This window comes from Sarcophilus harrisii, chromosome 2 (genome assembly GCF_902635505.1).
Source record: "Sarcophilus harrisii chromosome 2, mSarHar1.11, whole genome shotgun sequence".
NCBI lineage: Eukaryota > Metazoa > Chordata > Mammalia > Dasyuromorphia > Dasyuridae > Sarcophilus > Sarcophilus harrisii.
Window position 1 is genome coordinate 642,588,335 of NC_045427.1, and position 16,940 is coordinate 642,605,274.

Consider the following 16,940-nt stretch of genomic DNA (forward strand, 5'->3'; position numbering starts at 1 on the left):
TTTGTCGCTTCAGCCATAAGGGCCTGTGCCAAAAGGGGGGCATTAGGAAGATAGCCGGGGACAGATGTGCCACTGTTTCAGGGCAGCTAATTCTCGTTGTCTATTTAATGACTATGAGAAATTGATCTGACATTGAATGATGACCAAAGAGACTCAATTCTGTGAGTTGTGCTCTCCCATCTTGGTCACCCTATAAAATGCTGATCTGTTTTGCCTCTATCTCCTGCCGGTCCTAATGACTTACAAAATGAAGGGCTCCCTGTGACCCTCTCTCTGACTGAGCACAGACTCTCTGAAGATTCCATTTCCTCCAGCAGTACTTTCTCTCAAATAGCTTTTGAGGTATTCACTTCAAATGGAAAAATAGAGCAAAATTGTAAACCAGTAACACCTGGCGGGATAAGGGGGCAATCCTAGTATTTTTGCAAGAGAGGAAATGTTGGCTTCTTGTGATGACAGAAGAGAGGGTGAGGAATCTTGTGGGAGAATAAAAGCTTTCGGAGGCATTTTGGCACTGTGCTTCTCATCATCTTCTTTAACTCTCAGTCAGTCATTACTGATTTCCCAGCAGTCTCCAGGCAAATGGGAAGGGGAAAAGACAATCTGGGATCAGACAGCTAGTAAGGAGGATGCTCTTTCCCCTCTTCCATGCCTTCTCTGATGGAGATAAGAGGGGTCATCCCTTTGGTTCTCACTTAAGTGCCTGGCACATAATGAGTGCTTAATAAATGTTTTTTCTTTGAATAATTCTATATCCTTTGGCCTTCTCCTGGCTTCCCTCCTTTTTCTCTCCCCTTCCTTTTCCCTTCATTTCTTTTCTCTTCTTTTCCTTTTAAATCCCAAAGTTGCAGATGGATTTAAGGGAAGAAAGGAAAGAGTAGTCATATTTAAGGGTAAATATTGAATAGTCTAGTTCATCTCTTCCTTGCCCAAAGTCTAATTAGGATGAAGAACTAGTATAATTTTGAATAGATTCAGCCATCAGTGCCTTATACCAAGACAAGATGCAAAAGGACAAGTAAACCTCTCCCTGATTAAAACCACTTGAGCTGGCTGAGCTCCTAAATCTTTCATTCTATTCTGACTTCTTTGTGTCCTGTGAGTTGTTTTCTTGTCCTGGAACTTAGTCAATGGGGCTTTTAGCTTTTAACCTTTATCTCTGGCAGTCAAAATATTCAGGCGGCCGGCTGTCATGAGTTCCAAGGACAGCATCAGGGCCCTCCTGGAAAAATCCACAGATAAGCCATTCAGCCAACACAAAGTGGATTGTGAACCATTTTCATCCGGCTCACTTCTTCTCTAACTGGTGGGGAGATAGGGGAAGCCACACTTTTCCAGGCAGAAGTGAATATCCTCAAAGAAGTCTCCTTTATCCAAATTGCCAAAGACTTTGACCAGTTCCCTTATCACTTCCCTTCTTCCACCTAACTCCTGGCTCCAACTTAATCTGTGTCTTTGTTTAAAGTCTTCACAACATCCCCTCCCTCTTTGCTCCTCTTCCATAACAAATGCATACTGGGGTATCTATCTCATTATAATAATTTACAATCCCAGATACTTGCCTGAAAAGTCTCATCTACTCGAATTTTGTGCTTTATCTCAGTTTCTCAACTCAAATAAACTGTTTGAATAGCAAAGAAAAAAATCCCAAAATATACATCATTTTGTCATCGTTCTTTCTTGCTCTCATCTTCTTGATTTTGTTCATCTCATAAAATACAATGGAATATCTATATTATTTGCAAAGTTAAGTTCTTAAAAAGTGGGGATTGTTTTATTCTTTCTGTTTTATATTTATATTTGTATCTCTAATGCATGGGAAATAGGCCTTTCACAGCTACTTTTCAATTAATCAGAATGGGAGAGAATTTGAGGTTTTAAACCTGAATCTGCCATGGACTTATTTTGTGGCCAGAGACACTTTTCTGAGTATCATTTTCTTCACTTATAAAAAAGGGAAGTTGATAATAGATTGGACTGCTATAGCAATTGGGATTTTGTGGAGGAAGCTTTTATAAATCGCAAAGTTCTGTGTGATTGAGAGCTATTTGAGTCTTCCAAGAAAATTACTTTTGTGCTGTATTGGGCAGGACCAAGTGACCAAAACAACTAAACAAAACCCATGTCTCCCTCCATGCCCTAAACTGTTCTTCCTGGCTGCTTCGTGTAAAGATGTAACCTGTCAGAGAGTTCATTTGGTTTTAGCTTGTGTCAGCGGGCACGTTTCCAGGCAAACGGGTGTCCGAGCTCCTGACGGAGTTTTCTCCAAACTGTAACTTGGACAGCTCAGAGCCAAACTGACCTTGTTCCTCACACACAAAACTTCATCTCCTGTTTCCATTACTTGGCACTCATCCCCCATGATGAGGATTAATGCCTTCTCCCACACCTTTGCATCTTCGACCCCCCAGTTTTCCTACAACTCAGCTCCAGCCTTTCGGGATCATTCCAACTGCTAATGTCCTCCCTCTGAAACTGCTTTGGAGTTATTCTGCACATACTTCTATGCATGCACATGTCTCCCAACAGAATAGAAAGTCCATGTTTTTGGTTTTTATTTTTTGTACGCTCAGAGCCTGGTGCAATGCCTCCAATCAGAAAATTCATAAATGCCCGTTGAATGATTGAGGTACATCATTAACCTGCAAAGGCTAATAGGGTATTTTTTCCCACAAGGAATTTAACATCTGTTCTAGATGTCTACAAGCAGTTCCTTCCAAAATCAACTTCTTCCCAAGTTCATAACAATTAAGAAGTCAGCTTTCTAAATGCTTAATGGGGTCAGCAAAGAAGGAAGGTGTTTACAATTGGATTTTCTAAGAGTCACACTAATTTCTGTATTCCAATAATTTTTATTGTGTCAATGTTCTCTCTCTCCCTTTTTTTCTTCTCTCTCCCTTCCTCTCTTTTTCTTTTTTCTCCTTTCCACTTTCCTCTTCTCTTTCCCTTCTTTCTCTCACTTTACCTCTCTTCTTGTCCTTTCCTTCTTCCTCTTTTCTTTCCCCCCTACTCTTTCTCTCTGTGTATATTTGTCTCCTTCCCCCTCTCCATTATCCTTCCCCCCTCTCTCCCCCCTTCTTCCTCCTCCTCTTCATTTCTCTTTTTCTCTCTCTCTCTCTTTCTCTCTCTCTCTCTCTCTGTCTCTCTCTCTCTGTCTCTCTCTCTCTCTCCTCATTTTTTTTGGTCTGTATACCTTTCTGACAGTACCTCAAGGATAACTGTAAAATAGTAATATATTTATGCAACTATAGCTAGAGTTTCCAAGGAGCTTTGTTTCTTGGGGTTTTCTTAGACTTTCACCAAGGACATCTGGTCACTCCCATTGGGCCCAACAGTGACAAAATTTGTCATCACCCTGGTGTCCCAATCTTTCTTTTCTGCCTTTTGGAGATTGGAAGCTAGGCTGGCAAAAGGAAACAACTCCATCTCATTTCTTAACCTCTTCTTTTTTTTCTCTTTCAGTCTGATGCAAATGCCAGCTACCTAAGAGCTGCTCGAGCTGGAAACTTAGAAAAGGCACTCGACTATATCAAGAATGGAGTAGACATCAACATCTGCAATCAGGTCAGGCCTGGGGAGCCCAGAACTTGATATCTTCTCTCAACTTTGGGAATATTTTCTTTGTAAAAAAAATTTGCTTAATATTAACATATTTCTACCTTCCTGCCTCTTCCTCCACCTCAACGTCAGTATCAAAGTCTTCCTTTGCCGGGCTAAGAAAGTATTTACATGATCTTGGTTTTTCTATGTTTTTGATAGCAGGGCATATGAAATTTATTGCTTTTTAAAATTTATTTTTATTTTTAATGAACAAAAATCTGTTTTCCCTCTATCCCACCTCCAAACACCCCAGAAAAAGAGGGGGAAAAAACCCTTTGTAACCAATAACTTGCTCAAAAAACAACACATTACTACATCAAAGCTTTCAAATCCCAAAATAATTTGTCTTCTAATGTGTTCTGAAATTCATTGATGATCATAAGAAGTCATTTAATCTTAGGATCTTTAGCTGACTAACTAAAATTCTTATAACATTTACATGTAGGCCATTGTCTCATGAGTTCATTGGTGAGCTTTGTTATCTGGAGAATCCATGAATGACTTTTCAACATGCCCAATTAAGCTTTCTCATTATTTTTCATCAGAATGGGTTGAATGCCCTCCATCTGGCTTCCAAAGAAGGGCACGTGGAAGTCGTATCTGAACTGATACATCGAGAAGCCAATGTGGATGCGGCAACAAAGGTCAGTGTCTTCAACCAACGGTTCTTTTAATTGTCCGATCATCAAGGTCCCCGACGATTGAAACCCAGAACGGATTTAGAGAGATAATCTGTCACGTCCAGTCAACTGCTGCTGACAGTTATAGCATTATGATACCATTATGACTTATAAATATCTCTCTTATTTGGGTGCCAGTTCAGCCTGAAAAGCCCAGTAGTGCGGATTGGAGGTCTTAGAACACAGATGTGACAGTAAGTGTGTCAACAACGTTCTGTGATCTTTCTTCTTGCAGAAAGGCAACACAGCATTGCACATAGCATCTCTGGCGGGACAGACAGAAGTTGTAAAAGTATTGGCAACAAACGGAGCCAACCTCAATGCACAATCTCAGGTAAGGAGGCTTACAGTGTCTCACATACAGTAAGCACCTAATAAATGTTTATTGATTGATTGTATATAGCCAATTTTATGGGTACAATTACATGAGTAGTTTTTTCCTATTTGTATGTTTACTTGTATATATGTGTATGTACATACATAAACACATGTGAATATATCTGTGTGCTTATGTAAATAGGTACATACATGCATTTTATATACCACTTGGAAATAAGATGGAATCCTAGGCAGAAGGAAAAAAAAAGAACCCATATCATTGCCCAAACCTGCTGAATTTTAAGGTCCGCTGCAGTATCATCTCTAACTTAGAAATGAAGAAGTTGCCTAGAACCCACTTACCTCTGAAAGCATATCTGTTAATGAATGGGCCTGTATTTGGGTTCAGAAAATTCAGCAGCTGCCTGGTTCTCAACAGATCATGGGAGCTCACGTGTAATGTGGAGTTCAGAAAAGCCCCAAGGCGGAGGGTGGAAGACAGGCTGATTTGGGGAGTGGGGGTAGGAGGATTTACAGAGGACAGCAAGTGATCCCAGCAGCCCAAAGCACATGGTTGTCAGAACCAGTAGTGGAAGGGAACAAGTCACTTCCAGGCTTTGGTAAGAGACCAGATCCGTGCTAACGACTGCCTGGTTTTCTGAAATTGAAAAAGAGAAACAGAAAGACAGACAGACAGAGAAACAGAAACAGAAAAAAGAAAGAGATGGACAGAGACAGAGAGAAGAAAGAGACAGAGACAGAAAAACAGAGAGACAGAGATAGAGAAACAGAGACAGAGAAGAAAGAGACAGACAGAGACAGAGAAAAAAGAGATAGACAGAAACAGAGAGAGGGAAAAAAGAGACAGACGGATAGAAACAGAGAAGGGGAGGCAGAGAAGAGGGGAAGGGGAGAGAGGCAGGCAGAGACAGGGAAAGAGAGAGACAGAGACAGAGTGCACGGGGCGGGACGGGGGGGAGGCATATGTGTCTGGAGTCAGAAAAAGCACTGATCTTGGAGACTGAAAACTTGGATTCAGATTCTGTTTCTTCTTCTACTTATTACTATATGATCTTGGGCAAGTGATTTCACTTTTTCTTATTGTTGTTGAGTAATGTCTGACTCTTGTTAACCCCATTTGGGGTTTCCTTAGCAGACATGCTGGAGTGGTTTATCGTTTCCTTCTCCAGCTCATTTTAGATGAGGAAACTGAGGCACACTGAGTTAAGTGACTTGCACAGGGTTACACAGCTAGGAAGTATCTAAGGTTGGATTTGAAATCATGAAGATGAGTACTCCTGGCTCCAAGCCTGGTACCACCCAGCTGCCCAAATACTCTAAAATAACTTTGTTGTATGATTTCACTACTGGGCCTCAGTTTCTCATCTGTAAAATAGGACAATAGAATATGCTTGATTTCTCGGGTCATGAGAAAGAACATTGGAATCCATATAATCCAGTCCTCTCACTTTACAGATGATAGAACTGAGGGCCCAGGAAATGTGTGAAGTGACTTAGTAGTTAAGGGGCAGAAATCCTCTCCCAGATCTTATGCTTCGTGTAAGTTTTATTCCCACAGAATCTTTTGCCAAGTTCTAAGAATAGAATGGCAAACCTACGGCTCATTGACTCACCTTTAATTTATCTACAGGTGGTACTCAGGATGGGGAAGCAAGCCACAGGGCTGGGGGCCAGAAGGGTTTCCCCTGAGAATTAGACCTGAATTATTCCCCTCAGATAAAGGTGGTCGGTGAGCATCCACCAGCCTGATTTCCTGCAGATGTGGACCAAGTCAGGAAGGCCCGAGTTTATTTAAGCACCTGCTGTGGGCTTGTGGACATACAAAGTAAGGTCATAGAGTTCCTGCTCTCGAGGAGATCATAGAGACCGCACAATTGTGTCTCTCTAGGCAGAATCAGTTGGAGGTAATCATCAGAAGGAAGGTCCTGGAATTAAGGGGAGATCTGGACAAGCCTCTTTAAGAGGCAATTTTTTTTTTTTTTTTTTTTTTGCTGAGGCAATTGGGTTTTAAGTGACTTGCCCAGGGTCACACAGCCAGGAAGTATTAAGTATCTGAGGTCAAATTTGAACTCAGGTCCCCCGGACTCCAAGGCTAGAGCTTAGGAGGTGAATTTTTAGCAGGGACCTGAAGGATGCTGAGGAAGTCAGGAGGTGATGGGGAGGACTCTTCAGGTGTAGAGGAAGGGCAGCCAGAGAAAATGCCCAGAGATGGAGGCTCTTGTGTGAGAGCAGCATGGAGGCCAGGGCCGCTAAATGGAAGAGTATGCGGAGGAAAGCTGGTGAAATGTAGTCAAGTTACTTGTCCAGGCTCACACAGCCAGGACTCTCCAGCTCACTTATACTTAGCTATCTCCATGGCATTCCCCGTTGGAGGGCGGGCCGGTGCTTGCTTTTCCCTGCAGACCTGGTGGTTAGCACAGTCCCGTGCCTCAGTTTCCTCACACTCAGATAAAGGGCTTGGCCCAGCGGGACTCTGAGCTGCCTTTTATTTGTGCCTGGAGGATCTGTATGATCCAATCGGACCAGTACAACATAGGAAGCCGTCCGTGTGCATTTCTTGGAGGCCCATCCCCCATAAATGACTTAAAATAGCAGTCCCACATAGGGAGGGGCCGGGTGGAACTCTCAGGAGCCACCGAGTGTGGCCGCCTGCCTGCATTGCTACGTGGCCGGAATCTGTAATGAAGGGCTGAATTCAGGCACGTCCGCAGTGGTTCCTGGGAAGGATGCATCAGAAGCCACTTTGTGAGATGGAGTCGTGAGCACAGCGTGGCCCGGGGCGGAAGGATGCTGGAATAGCGTGGCCCGGACCGGAGGACACAGGAAAGGGGGCCGGGCTGGGAATCAGACTTGGGGGCCCCAGATGAGGGGCTTAATCTCTGGGTTCTCAGCTGTCAAGTGAAAGAGATTGGCTGAACCCTGTGAAGCCCCTTTCAACTTTCATGGTTTCATGGAAAAGAAAGGCAATCTTTTCTCCTATCCAAATCTCAGCATCCAGGTAGCACTGAAAGTGCCGCGCAAAATCTGGCAAAAAGACACTTAAAAAACTCCCCCAAACTCCCACAACTTTCCTTGATGTCCTGATCCTGGAAAGAAAACCGATAGTAGACAGATGGCCGTATTGATCTCCGGTCTTTGAGACAGAGGCCGGCCCTGACAATGTCATGAAGTCCTTTGCTCATTTGTGCAGAAAGCTGCTGTTCTGGGGGCGAAGGTGACAAGTCCCTGCCCTCAAGTGGCTTACTGTCTCCCATAAGTGACGTCCAATGGCCTGCAGCACCGAACGCCAGGCTCCACGCACAGCCAGCCGTTAATAGATACTCATCACTGATTGCTTGATTCTAGGGTGTGAGAGAAATGATTATTATGTGATAACTGTTAATAATTATATTTTAATTTGCTATTAAATAATTAATAATTATTTTAAGTAGCCGATGATTTGGAAAGATTCAAAATTGGCCCCTTTTGCTAAAGTCCTGATTTTAAAAGTTCAGTCACTGATAATGAGACTTGATTAACTTCTTGTTTACAGCCCACCCAAGAGGCTTTGAGTGGAACAATTTTTTTAAGTAGATTTCTCAAGGCTAAGGGTATTTTTTTTTTTTTTTTTGCTACTGAGGAACTTGGGGCTAAGTGACTCGCCCAGGGTCACACAGCCAGGAAGTGTTAAGTGTCTGAGACCACATTTGAACTCAGGTCCTCCTGACTTCAGGGCTACGCCACCTAGCAGCCCCTCTCTCATTAACTGTTAACCAATCCAAACTGCTCACCACCCTCAGGAACACTCCTTTTCCAGTGAGTATATGAGCCATGAGTCCACCACCATGGTTGTCTTTGGTCAAAGAGAGAGCCAAATGATTCTCCTTTTATTAATAACAAGTGCTGGGATTATTAATGAAATGATTAAATCACCCAGAAATTATGTGTCGTGAAACTTTTTAAAGTGGCACAGGGGCCAGAGTTACACTGATCAGAAAGGAGAATAAACTCTGTAGGGTGGGTGAGGAGAACCAGAAGTGGAGGCAGTGATCCATGAATGAAACAAAGGATTCTGGGACATGAGGCAAGAAGGGATCCAAGCCCAGGATATTCAAGGAAAGAGGCAGAGAGGTAGAATACTGAGTTGGGGAGAAGCCAGTGGGCCAGTTGGACTAGAAAAAAAGCCTGAATTTATCCTGTATAGAGCTAGCTTTGGATTTATTGGTTTGCCCGTTGCCTCCCCCATCAGATTTGAAGCTCCTTGGGAACAGGATCTGTCTTTTATCTCTTTTTGTATCCTCAGCAGGTAACACAGTTCCTGGCACACAGCAGGTGCTTAATAAATGTTCATTGATTAATTGTTAAGAAATAAGCTGCTTCATTCAGACCAATAATGTTTACAAGTCAAGCACAAGATGCTAGAGGTATCAGTTAATGCTCATCCTAAGTAATCATTTGTTTGCTGATTTGGCCATGAGAAATAGAGGGGAAAAAGCATTGTATTTGAAGCAGAAGCCCTGGGTTCAAATCCCTGTCCTACCTCTTCCATCTTGTGTTTCCCGGGCAGGGAGATCTGCCATTTTGGCCTCTTTTTCCTTATTTGCCAAGGGAAACGAAATAAAAAATTATTTTACAAATAATCAACAAGTATCCATGAAGCACCAGCTTGGTGTTGGGCTGTATGCTGGACGCTGGGGACAAAAAATACAAACAGGAGGCAGTCGCTGCCTTCTCTCCGGGAAACACAACAGGGTCACACTTGGGGAGTTGGGAGAGTTTTCACTGGGATTTAATTGGTGGGGAAGGATTCCAGATGTGGACTATGGTTGTGTAGACACGTCCGCTTCTATATTGTGGGATGTATCCATAAGTGTGTGTATGTATAAATAGCACAATTTCATAAGTGAAATGAAAGTTTAAAACCCTAAAACCTTTAATGTCTCAGAGGCTCCATTCCATATAACCGGGAGACCGTTGACCTTAGTGTCGTCTGCAGAGGATCCTCAGGGGCCCCGGCAGCTGAGAGATGGCTCTGCCATGTTTTGTTTTAGTCAAAGTCTATTTGTGGCACCAGGAACACACCGACCCGGGAGTCAGGAGAGACAGATTATCAGGGCAAGTTTGGTGGCTTCTGTTTGTAAAAAAAACATAAAGAAGCCTAGACTTTCAAGGATAACTCTATTAAGAGCAGATAAAGTAATAATAAGAGTTGTAGTAGTAGTAGTAGTAGTAACTAGAATCTATAGAACTCTATTGCTTTGTATAGGGAGCTAGGTGATTCAGTAGAGAGAAATAAAATGAGATAATATTTATACAGTGCTTAGCACAGTGTCTGGCACATAATAAGAGCCTAATAAATGTTTCTCCCTTCTTTTCTCCTTCCTTTCCCCTCTCCCTTCTTTCCTTCTTTTTCTTTCTTCCTTTCTCCTTTTCTCTTTTCCTTCTTCCTTCTTTTCTTCCTCCTTTCCTTCCTTCCTCTTTTTTCTTTCTTCCTTCCTTCCTTTCCCTTCTTCCTTCCTCCTTTCCTTCCTTCCTTCCTCCTTTTCTTTCTCCCTTTTCTTCCTTGCTTCCTACCATCCTTCCCTCTCTCCTCCTTCCTTCCTCCTTGTCTTCCTTTGTTCCTTCCTCCTTTGCTTCCTTCCTTCCTTCCTTCTTTCCTTGCTTCCTTTCTTTCTTCCTTCTTCTTTGAGGTTTGCATATGTTCTCTCCCTTGAGTTTCATCACAGCCCTGAGGGACAAGTGTTATCATTGTCCCAGAGTTCCTTCCCTTTACTCCCTTTGAATAGGAGCAAATAGACAGAGTGAGTTAAATCTACGCTAACCTTAATGAGTCAGGTCCATCATGCCAAACTCCCCGTACTCTCCTAGGATGGCTGTCTTCCCCATTCACTCTGGATCTCTGGTAGCTGTGCTGAATGGGTCCCTGTGCCTGTTTCTCTGTCATATTCCTGCCTTTAGCACTTTTGCATGGGGGCAATCTTTGATAACTTGGAGAGCCCTGGAGGCCCTGCCATCCAACCCAGCCTTAGCAGAAAGCCTTTCGGAATGTCCCTGGCAAGTCGGCAGCCATCCTCTGAATCCAATGCTTTCATAGAAGAAAAGTTCACTGCTTCTTAGCAAAAACTCATGCTAGCTTTGATCAGTCAGTCAGGTAATTCTTATGGGCCAGGACTGTGCTAGAGCGGAGAGAGGTACGAGACAGCCCTGCCCTCAGAGACCTCATAGTCTCATGGGGGAGCCAGCCTGCAAACAGCTGGGTACAGATTGTGACCACTATCGGCCAGTGAGAATGAACAGGAGGGAGGTCCTGGTGTTCAGGGAGCCGGAGAAAAGTTTGCAGAAGGTGAAACTCTAGCTGACCCTTGAAGGAAACTGGGAGGGAGAGAAGGAGAGTGTTCCCTGTGGAGGACAGCTGTCAGGAGATTGAGTGTCCTGTGTGAAGAATACCAAGAAGCCTGCTGTCACTCGGTCAGAGGACATGGAAGGGAGGAAGATGTAAGGAGACTGGAAAGGGTGCAAGGGAACAGATTATCACGGGCTTTGAAAGTCAGAAGATCTGGTATCTCCTCCCAGAAGTCATAGGTAGCTATTGAATAGGATGAAACCTATTCATCCTATTCAGGTCAAACCTATGTTTGGGGGATTAATGTAACAGCTGACCGGAGGACTGATTTGAGTGGGGGAAGACTTGAGGCAGAGAGATCTCCCAGCAGGCATTGCCATAGTCCTGATGAGAGGGGAGAGTAGGATGGTGGGCAGCATCAGAAGGGAAAAGGGGAATATTGGAGATGTGTAATGAAGGTGGAAATATTAGGATTTGACAGTGCTTGGATATGGTGGGCTGGGGCTGGAGTGGTGAATGATCTAGGGATCTAGGGATCTAGGACAACCCCCAGGCTGCCCTTTCCATAATCCCTATACTTCTGTCTCTGAGCTAATAGTTCCAGGGTCCAATTACTCCCCAAACATCATGCTTTTGAGCCACCAATTTAGTTGTCCTCCATGGCTTCCCCTTCAGCCTGTCACTTCCTATTGTCACCTCCCCTGTGTGCACCGGCTGCCCTTTCCTCCTCAAGTTTTGCTTCATATCAAAAAAAAAAAAAAAAATGGGATTATTGTCTGGTAGTAAATTACCATGTGAAGTAAGTGAATGGACCAGGACTAGGACCTCTTTCCAAGGAGCTCGTGGATCTTCACGGATAGACTTAGAGATGTCTCTCGTTGTTGCCAAAGAACTTTCTAAATTATTTCTTGTTATAAATGAGGGTTAATAAACATCTACTCCATAGAACAAGAAAATGAATTCAATTTCATAAAAACTACTTGTCGAGCGATTATTTCACAAGCTTTTTCTGTGCTTCTCAAGCTGTCCCTAAAATTGTCTCCAAACTCTCCGAATGTCAGGAGCACAAGTATCCTCAAAACAAAGCGTGGTCCTTAAGTACCCCAAAACTTAATGCAGGGGAGGAACTTTGACTGCAGCCTCTGGCTAAGCAAGGTTCGCCCTAGTTTGCCCAAAGGGTGAATGGGACTGAGAGGAGAATGTTACGGAAAACCACTCATGGTGTACAAAGAGCCATTCCTTGGATGGTCCTTTGAGTAGTCTGCCTTGGGAATGGTCAGGAAAAAAGAATGACATGTTAAAATGCATCTAACTTAGCTACGTGGAGCACATCAAAGGAAGTCTGACTCTAGCACTCTATCTACTGGGCTAACCCTATTCAAAGGGTCACATAGGAGTGTAAAGTTGGAAAGGACCTAAAAGTCACGGTAGACCGAGGGTTCTTTTTCATATTTTGCTAACTATATGTCAATGTCATTGGTTTCCTTTCTAATCCTGTGTATTTGTCTTCATGCATTTAAAAACGTGATACCAAGACAGAGTCGTTGGATGCCCCTAAGGCTTGATTCCTGAGCTGAACAATTAAGTTACCCACCCAGGGTCACCCAGCCAAGATGCCAAAAGGAGAGACTGAGAGCCCCTGACCTAGTCTGAGCTTTTCAGTTTTACAGATGAGGAAACTGAGATTTAGTGACTTCCTCCAGATCACATACACAGTAAGAGTCAGAGGGAGGGTTACACTCAGATCATCTGACTCCAGAGTAGAGAGTAGAGGATGTGCATGTGAGATTTCATTGATTTTAGTCCAGACTTGCAACTCTTGATATGGAAATTCTTATCACCAAAGCGTATGGGCAATCCATAATAATGCTCAATCTCAGAAAATTGTCTGAGGCAATGAGAGGTTAAGTGACTTGCCCAAGAAGACCAGGGTTCAAATCTCACCTCAGACATTTACTAGGGATTAACCCTGGCAAGTCTTGATCTCAGCCTCGTAAATAGAGGTCATAATGCCAGAGGCAAAACTTTGGAACCAGGATGTCATAACTTGAGATCCAGCCCTTGGGCCACTATTTCTACCAAGACAAAAATCAACATCAATATTTGGAGGATGAGAGAAAGGAAAGAATATTCCAAATTGAACCTAAGTATTATTTTCAAAGGATGTTTTTAAAGAATTATATAGGGTCTATCCTACAAAGATGTAATGGGAAACAAATAAATACTGCAAGAGAATTAGCAGTAGCGTGTAGCTAATTCTATCTGATAAAAACATTTCAAAGTTAATGCCTGTTTTAGCATTCAAGAAGATGAGACAGAAAACAGGGAATTAGTTATATATAATTAAGTTAGAAATTACATTTATGCATATTACCCTATGCTTTGAGAACTGAAATTCCTAACTTTTGGAGGTATGGATATTTATCTAGGATTCTTATAGTGAAAATTTATCTACAATTTAAAGTCTGTATTAACCAGACTTTTTGCAATAAGGTCTTTACCCTAACCTGAAAATGGTATATCTCCTGTTTAGAGTAAATGTTCATGGCTTCACAAAGGGATGTGTTAGTTTTTGAAAAAGATAACAATGATATTAAAGCTTAGCTTTTATTTACATGCTTTGTTGGGCTGTGTGCAAACCCTCCTCCCCGAAGAATTAATTCCTGACAAGATAGAGGACAAATTTGTAGGATCGTAAATTTAAAACTGGAAGGTACTTCCATTTGGTCCAAGTCCCTTGATTTTACAGAAAAGGAAACTGAGTCTCAGGCTGGTTTACGCTGGATTTTCCAACGTTACGTCTCAGAAAGATTCTGCCCGTCTGGAAGGGCTCTGAGTTTGGTCCCTGTGCCACAATCCTTCCCTCTCCCACTGCCTGGGGACCAATCTAATCAAGTGTGACTCAGCCTGGCTGTCCTGAAGAAGGTTGATGGCCTTTACTCATTACACTAGCAGGTTGAAAAATGGATGGTTCTGGCACACTAAATTGACATGTTTGTCTCACTTTGCAGAATGGATTTACACCATTGTATATGGCAGCCCAGGAAAATCACCTGGAAGTCGTCAAGTTTCTCCTGGATAATGGGGCAAGTCAGAGCCTGGCTACAGAGGTAATGAATGGTTCTCAATGGTTTCTTTCCTATACATAATTGACTTATAATTCACAGGTTATTTTCACGTGGCCAGATTGTTTCCGTGTTTCTCTTAGTATTAACACAAAGGCCTTGAGTTGTGAATAGCTGACTCTATCACATTACTAGTTGAGTGCAGAGAAAAGTGAATATAGAGATTTTATCTGAGCTTTTAAAAAGGAAACATGAACAAACATGCTATTAAAATTTAAAACAATTTGTTATTTTCTGGAAATACATTGTGTCTCTGTGAATATCTGATTCTACTCAGATATTGAACCATTATTCACATTTATTACATTCGTTTAGTAGGACTTTCATAAATTTGGCATTTTGCTTGCAAGGTGACAATTTTTTTCATTAAATTAATTTTTTAAATTAAATATTGATTCTGAGATTTGTTTGGTAGTATCTGTGAATATCTGATTCTATTCAGCTATTGAACCATTATTCACATTTATTACATTTGTTTAGGAGGACATTCACCAATTTAGCATTTTGCTTGCAAGGTGACAATTTTTTTCATTAAATTAATTTTTTAAAATTAAATATTGGTTCTGAGATTTGTTTGGTAGTATTTTCCGTATAGTTCTAAGTAAAGGTATAATTATAATATTGACTGAATATTATGTAGCAGTTTATGGAAGTAACATTTGTAACTTTGAATCATATTTCATCACTACAACCTATTTATTTATTTTTGGGCCGAATGTGTGATTACATCAGTGTCGAGATTCATCTATTAAAAAGTCAGTCCAAAAACATTTATTAAATTGCCTACCATATGTGGGCTAAATATGGAATTATACAGGAATATATATATGTGCAGATATATATATATTATATATATGCACTTCCCCAATTTCCTCTGCTTCCCAGATTTACCTGCTCTGGAATCTATAGTTTTAGAAAGTTGCCTGAGACTTTTTCCCCAGGGTCACTTAGCTATTATTATGCAGAGGTGACACTTGACTCCTGTAACTCCAAAGCTGTATCTCTAACTATGGATCCTACTTCCCCTTCAATTTGTTATTCCTAACATATGAATATTTGGAGATTTATCCAAAAACTCCAAATCATGAAATAAAAAAGACCTCCACCATATTGGTGGATCCTTTGTTGCCCACTGTGGGATTATGGGGATGATAGTAACACAAGATGGGCAGACGTTGATAGTTCAGATCTTTCTTATTGGACACCGTTCCTGCATTGAGCAAATTACAAATCTGTTTGAGTATTAAGTCCATGTTTTGCTGAATTTCCCACTTTCCTCTTAGATATAGTCAACATACTTAGGGGGATGGGGGAGGGACCGTAACATTATTTGTTGAATAGTGATATCCTCATGATATAAGACTCTGCTTCCTTTGCTGCCCTTGGAATTAACTGATCAAAATAAGAAAGATTATACACTAATAAAACCCCTTCCTGCTAAAAATAACAGGGGAAATCAAAAGTAAGCCAAACCATTTAAACTTGGTTTGAAAACAGAATCTGGAGTTACTAATTTGAGCCCCACTGACACAATGCTAATGCCTGAAAGCGGGTGTCTGCTGGCGCATCTTTAATTGGCATTAGCAGGAAGTACCACTCCTTGGTGCTAATCATCTTAGCTGCAGTTTATTTATCAGTGTTAAAGTGGGCACCTTTACATTCCAGGCAGGGAGAACCTTGGGAATTTGCATTTGCAAGAAACAGCATTGAATCTGAACTTGGAATAGAGACACAGAAGCCATTGGCTTCCCTTTTAGTTTTGTTCTCTTATTTAAAAAAAAAAAAAACAACAGTCTAGTTGCAACACAAGATGGAGATGGCTCCTTCCAAGTGGGGGGGGGGGAATACATCGGGAAATATAAAGACAAAATATAGCAGTCAAATTTGTTTTTAAATCACTTAACATATATGTAGATTTCTTATGATTTTTACAACTGGGGAGCTCTCCATAAAAACACTTTCTGTGTTGGGACAAGCAAGTAGGATGGTTGTACAGGTAAGAGGGGGCCAGGTGTTGGAAGCCCTGAAATGAAAGGTGAATTAGTATAGATCTGATCCAAGAACAACAGACAGTTATGGAAGGTTTCTGAGTGAGGGAATAATGCTAATGGAAAGAGTAGAAGCAGAAAGGAAAATTAAAGTCCAATGTATCAAAATCAAGGAAGGTGGATTCAAGGTCTCCAGATCCTAGTTCCAACACTAATCACTGTGTGACCCAGAACCAATCGTGGAGCTCTGTCCCCAGCAGAATGAGAGGTTAGAGAAGCTGACCGCTAAGGTCCCTTTGTAGTCTAGCGTTCTGCGATTCCCCAGTTCTGCAGGGTTTTAGAAAGATGAACATGGGGTGTGATGCTGTGGTAAGGGCAGTGGCGCAAAGCAGAGGGAGCAAAGCAGAGGGAGCTTCTCCCTTACAGCATCGTCCGCTCCTGCCACTGAGCTCGTTTCCAAGTTGCACCACAAGCACCACAGAAAAAAATAAATATCATGACCTAAATAAAGTCTCAAGCTGCTTGCCAATTCTCTAGTAAAAATAATACAAAAGTTCTTTCGAGGCATTTGTCTTCAAAGCAAAAAAGGAAAAGAAAAGACAAATCTCAGCAGCAATGGAACCACACAGGAGCCATCCCTGTGGTTTTCCTTCACTCACTGCTTTCAACAGCAAGTCCCTTAATGCAATTCCCCAAATAAAGCAATTTACCAAATAATTCACTTTACCAAAATGTATTTACTGTTTAACCTATATTGGATTACTTTCTGTCTTGGGGAAGGGGAAGGAGAAGGAGAGAGAAAAATTTGGAACACAAAATCCTACAGAAATGAATGTTGGAAACTATCATTACATGTATTTAGAAAAAGAAAATATTATTTAAAAAA

At 41.8% G+C, this 16,940-nt stretch overlaps 1 protein-coding gene across 34 annotated transcripts in view; it reads left to right on the forward strand.

Moving 5' to 3' along the window:
- ANK3 (ankyrin 3) overlaps positions 1 to 16,940 on the forward strand; it is a 592,702-nt gene that overhangs the window by 365,492 nt on the left and 210,270 nt on the right. For all 34 annotated transcript variants that reach the window (XM_031956914.1, XM_031956919.1, XM_031956910.1 and 31 more), the window contains exons 2-5: positions 3,463 to 3,564; positions 4,146 to 4,244; positions 4,516 to 4,614; positions 13,953 to 14,051. In XM_031956914.1, the coding sequence (XP_031812774.1) occupies positions 3,463 to 3,564; positions 4,146 to 4,244; positions 4,516 to 4,614; positions 13,953 to 14,051 (399 nt within the window). The remainder of the gene's footprint in view (positions 1 to 3,462; positions 3,565 to 4,145; positions 4,245 to 4,515; positions 4,615 to 13,952; positions 14,052 to 16,940) is intronic.